Here is a 5,160-nt window from a genome sequence, read left to right as displayed (position 1 = left end):
TATATATATACCTTTGCTGTTTAGATCATATGTTCAGCTTGTTGAGGATTAGGTTGATCAGAAGTGGGAATGCTGTGCGTTGCTGTGGAAACACTGAATTGAGTCAAAGAAGCAGTGAAAGCCTGGGAATTTCACTCAACTGGAATGACAGCATCCTGGCAATTAGTGTGTGTATTAAGCTATTTTTACTTTGTTCTATTACAGTACCTGTCTGTGTTTGAATTATGTGCTTTTGAAGTTCTGTTGTATGCATTAGGCTGCCTGGCTGGCATGCCCAGAAGATGTTTGTTTAAATGCTTGACTGAACAATGAATGAAGTAGTGAGCTGAATTTTCAGTGCAATTGTTCTCCAATTCTTCTCTTTGTTCATTAATACATTCTGCAGATAAACTCTGAGAAATATATATTCCTGCTGTCTCAAGTCTCAACACAGCTTTGGTTACTATTTAATTTATGTAAAGAAGAGATAAAGACAAAGAAAGTTAGGTAATTGGCTGATATGCTATGTCTAATCCAGTGCCTGGCAGAGGAATGCTGGAGCAGGGGAATAATAAACCATTAATCCGTACTTATATACACACGTTTATGACTTTCTTATAAACCAATCAGATTATAAAAAGATTAAATACTGCTTAACAGTGAAGGTTTGATCTTTCAAGATGGATCTCTCTCTGCTTAACTAATTACAATGTGTAGGTTTACACAAAAAAATTGACATACCTGTGAACTTGAAACAACTTTAGGCTGAAAATTAAGACATAACTAATTCTGATAGATAGAAGGTAGTTCTTACATAAAAAATAAAATTTTCATTTGAATTTAGAATCAGTCTTGTACGCTGAATTTAGAAACATCAGACATGCATTACAAGTCTTGCATTATGTAATAAGTTAAATACTGAGATATCTAAAGAAATTATGTTCAGGATTAATCACCTGTAAATATATTATTTTCTACATTACTTAAAACATAAAATAAAAGTCCAACATGTGTGTCATAACAACACTCATGAACCTAGTTTTGCCTGAAAAGCCATTCCAATATTTCCCAATTTAATTTATTATGATAACTATAGGTGTCTAATGGATGATATTTTCCATCTATTAGTTTTCTCCTGTTATTTTCATATATTAATTAGGATAAAATTTAAGCATTGACTCTAGATTCAACCTTATATGTTTGTGTTTGAACCTAGACGATAGACTTAACTTTCATAGAAAAATATATGTAGTATCAATTACTTGTGGAATTGAAGAGTCATGTTTGCTTATTTTTCCAATGAACCCTAAGAATAACAAGCTTGCTTACTTATATCAAATGGACCCCTTGATAGCTCATGCCGTGTTTGACAAACTATACATCAACCCTTGCCGTAGATGTAACAAGTAATTAACAAGCTCAATAACTCAAACTCATATATCTCATTTAAAACATAAATCATCCGCAACAATATTGCTCACTGCTCTGGGATAGAACATATAGGTTAATCAGTTCTGTTGTCCACTCTCCGAGATTTGTCATAGCCTGGGGATCCATGCTTCTATAGAAAACAATATGGTGGGAATAAAACTATGGGTGAATGGCAGAAATCATATACTGCTGGTTTGAGGAATCTTTTCAAATATTTTGTGGTCAAGTTGGTTAAAATAAAAAAAGTAAAAATAAAAAAAGAAACTGTCAAAATCTTTTTATAAGTCTTTGTTAATGCAGCCAACATTGAACGTAGAAAATTAAGTAGAAAAAGTCTGTCAATTGGAACCCATGTGTGGGCCAATAAGTGGCTCAACGAGTTGGTAGAAAAGTTCAGTGGAATTTCGTGGTCTTTGTTTGCTTAGACTTCTAATAACATTATAATATTATATTACATTATAAAAATAGTCACGCAAACATGAAACACAAAAATTAATGAAAGATGGTATCTCTCTTGCACTCATCATCATTATGGCTCACTCAAATCATGTTCAGCTTCTTGTCGCTGGTTATCTTGCAACAACATCTTGAGTGCTATGGTTGTCTTCATGAAGAGAGGATTGCTCTTCTCGATATCAAATCATCATTCTCTGGTGATCAGGAAAGTATTTATCCATACTCTATATTCATGTCATGGAACAACAGCAGTGACTGTTGTAGTTGGCATAGGGTGCGGTGTTCATCAACCACAAAGCATGTCACAAGTTTGGACATGTACGATGCCCATCAACCCTGGAACTCCAATTACACTGTCAACATCTCCTTATTCTTGCCATTCAAGGAAATGAGAGCCCTAATTCTATCAGAAAACAACATCAATGGTTGCATCCCAATTACTGATTGTTTTGGGAGTTTGGCAGGACTAAAAAAACTGGAGTACTTGGACCTCTCCGCCAATTACTTCAATGGCAAAGATCTGTCATCTTTGGGTGCATTAGACTCTCTTAAGGGTCTCTCCCTAGGGGACATTAACATGGGAAGTGAACTGTTTATCAACGGTATGTAACTGATAGTTCTACATCAGCATATGAATATATAATAGTTTTAAGTTATTTTGTTAAATTAGTCCACATAATATATTTTATTTGCATCTAACATCATTGTTATTCATCTCTATCATTTGAAGCTTTGTCAAAATTGAACAAACTCAAATACTTGGATTTGTCATTCAATGATTTGAAGGAAAGCATTGTTCCATATTTGATTAGACTATCTTCTCTGAAAACTCTTATCCTTTATTGGAATAAGTTTCAAGGAGAACTTCCCTTGAATGGTAGGTATTCTGTTTTATGTTTCATGTATAACAAAGAGTGTCAATGCAAAAATATTCTCTTAAATTTTGTTATATAAATTTTACTTTTAATTACAGAGTTGAGTAGCTTAAGGAGACTTGAGATCTTGGATTTGAGTCGAAATATGTTTACTGGAGACATCCCACCAATGATAAAAGAATGGGACTCACTCACAGAAATTTCATTATCATATAATGAACTTAACAGCTCTTCCTTCACAGGTAAAAGTTACTTTATATTCCAGATTATACTTTTCTTTACCATGAATGTTCTACTAATAAACTAATGTATACAATCTATTCACAATGAAAATATATTTTTTTCATTTTTTCAGGACTGTGTGCAATGAAGAAACTTCAAATACTTGATCTTAGTTATAACAAGTTCAAAGGAGACCTTCCCCTTTGCTTTAGGAATCTCTCATACCTAAATTTCTTTGATATTTCCAACAATCAATTTGAAGCCAATTTCCTCTCAACTTTCATGGGAAACCTTACAACATTGGAGTATCTTTCTGCTTCAAACAATGATTTTCAGGGCACTTTCTCCATAGGATCACTTGTTCATCATACTAAAATGAAAATGTTGGATCTTTCAAACAATTATCATTTAGAGATCCACGTTGAAACTCCAAGTTTTGTGCCATTATTTGAGTTGGAGGGTCTGCTTTTGTCAAACTGCATCATCAACCAAGATAATATGTTGAAAAGTAATATTATGATGTCATTATTCGAGAATAAGACCAATTTACATTACCTTAGCCTACAAAACAATTCCTTAAGTGGAGCCTTTATCCTCCCATCTAATCTCACAATGAGTTTGTCATACATTGATTTCTCCCAAAATCAACTCACTGGAGAACTACCTATTAACATCGGCCTTGTTCTTCCCAACTTAGAATATCTGAATTTGTCACACAACATGTTCCAAGGTGTCATCCCTATCTCATGGATCATGTGAGACAACTAGAATATTTGGACTTGTCAAATAACAATTTCTCAGGACAAATACATGTTTCTTTTAGAGATATGCAATATCTTGAGATATTAAACCTCTCTATGAACAAATTTATAGGAAACCTACTTCTAAATAAGTCAAACCCTAATGACCTAGAAGTTTTTCTTATATTTGGGAATCAGCTCACTGGGGAAATTTCTAAGAGCCTTTGCAAAAGCTCTCGTCTTTTTGGTTGGATATTAGTGAGAACCAATTTTCTGGTGAGTTTCCAAAGTGTGTAAGGAACCTTTCATCCCTCTATGTCCTTAATGCCAGGGGAAATAATTTAGTAGGTCATTTCCCAATTGAGCTTTGCAATCTTTCTGGACTTGAAGCTCTTGATCTCTCAAGAAATCATTTCTTTGGTCAACTACCATCTTGCTTCAACTTCTCTAGTTTGGAATATCTAAATTTATATGACAATAACTTTTGTTGGATCCATCCCAAATTCTTTGTCAAGCAGTCCATTGAGATCATTAAACATAGGGAATAACCATTTCTCTGGGAATTTCCCAAGTTGGATTGGAAAATCATTAAAAAATCTTATGATTCTTTCCTTGAGAGGAAACAATTTTGTGGGCTTGATATCAAACCAAATTTGCAACTTAAGAAACATCCACATTCTAGACTTATCGTGCAACAACTTATCTGGAAATATACCTTCATGTCTTCAAAATATGGGTCATGATAATGATTGGCAATATGACTCCATGTCTATGGGATCGACCTCATTTGCGTTTGAAAACATGTTTAACATGCATAGAGGCTTTCTCCCTATTCAAGATTTCTCTTTGATGTTTGAATTACTCAAATTTAAAGGCATTATTGATTTTGCAAACAAAAGAGAAGTTTATGATTACAAAGGGAACATCATGAACCATTTTTTTGGGTTAGATTTGTCTTCTAACCAATTAGTGGGAGAGATTCCTTTGGAGATTGGCAACATCATTAAGCTTCATGTTTTGAATTTGTCTAATAATCTACTGGTTGGATCCATTCCTGAAACATTATCAAGATTGACGGAGATTGAAAGCTTAGATCTCTCCCACAACAAGCTGACAGGCAGCATACCTACAGAACTAAAGGAGCTACATTTCTTAGAGGTTTTCTTTGTGGCATACAATAACCTCTCTGGTCCAACACTAGGAAGAATTTCACAATTCAGCACATTCGATGAAAACAGCTATGAAGGAAACCCCCTATCTTTGTGGACCCTCTTTGGTGAAGAATTGCTTTGCTATAACAGAAATACTGCCATCACCATCACCACCACAGAGTGAGGGTGAAAATGAAGAAGCGATGGAACATATCATATTCTTTGCTTCATTCGCCCTTGCTTACATCATCAGCTTCTGGGGATGGATGGTTCTTCTCTACTTCAACAAGCGCTTGCAGAATTCTT

General features: G+C 34.3%; 1 protein-coding gene across 1 annotated transcript; it reads left to right on the top strand.

Annotated features, from left to right (window-relative positions):
- Window positions 1-1,922: 1,922 nt before the first annotated feature.
- LOC120250721 (receptor like protein 21-like) lies at window positions 1,923-5,159 on the top strand (the record flags this gene model as incomplete). The annotated part of the gene is given in 7 exon segments (XM_039259560.1): window positions 1,923-2,468; window positions 2,597-2,743; window positions 2,840-2,983; window positions 3,097-3,711; window positions 3,714-3,979; window positions 4,187-4,960; window positions 4,962-5,159. Coding segments are annotated over 7 exon segments (2,655 nt in total), but the record flags the coding sequence as incomplete, so codon positions are not given.
- Between the last annotated feature and the right edge of the window lies 1 nt (window position 5,160).

Source organism: Dioscorea cayenensis, chromosome 3, assembly GCF_009730915.1.
Source record: "Dioscorea cayenensis subsp. rotundata cultivar TDr96_F1 chromosome 3, TDr96_F1_v2_PseudoChromosome.rev07_lg8_w22 25.fasta, whole genome shotgun sequence".
Lineage (NCBI taxonomy): Eukaryota > Viridiplantae > Streptophyta > Magnoliopsida > Dioscoreales > Dioscoreaceae > Dioscorea > Dioscorea cayenensis.
The sequence above is the reverse complement of the archived record's forward strand: the minus strand, read 5'-3'. Positions and strand labels throughout refer to the sequence as shown.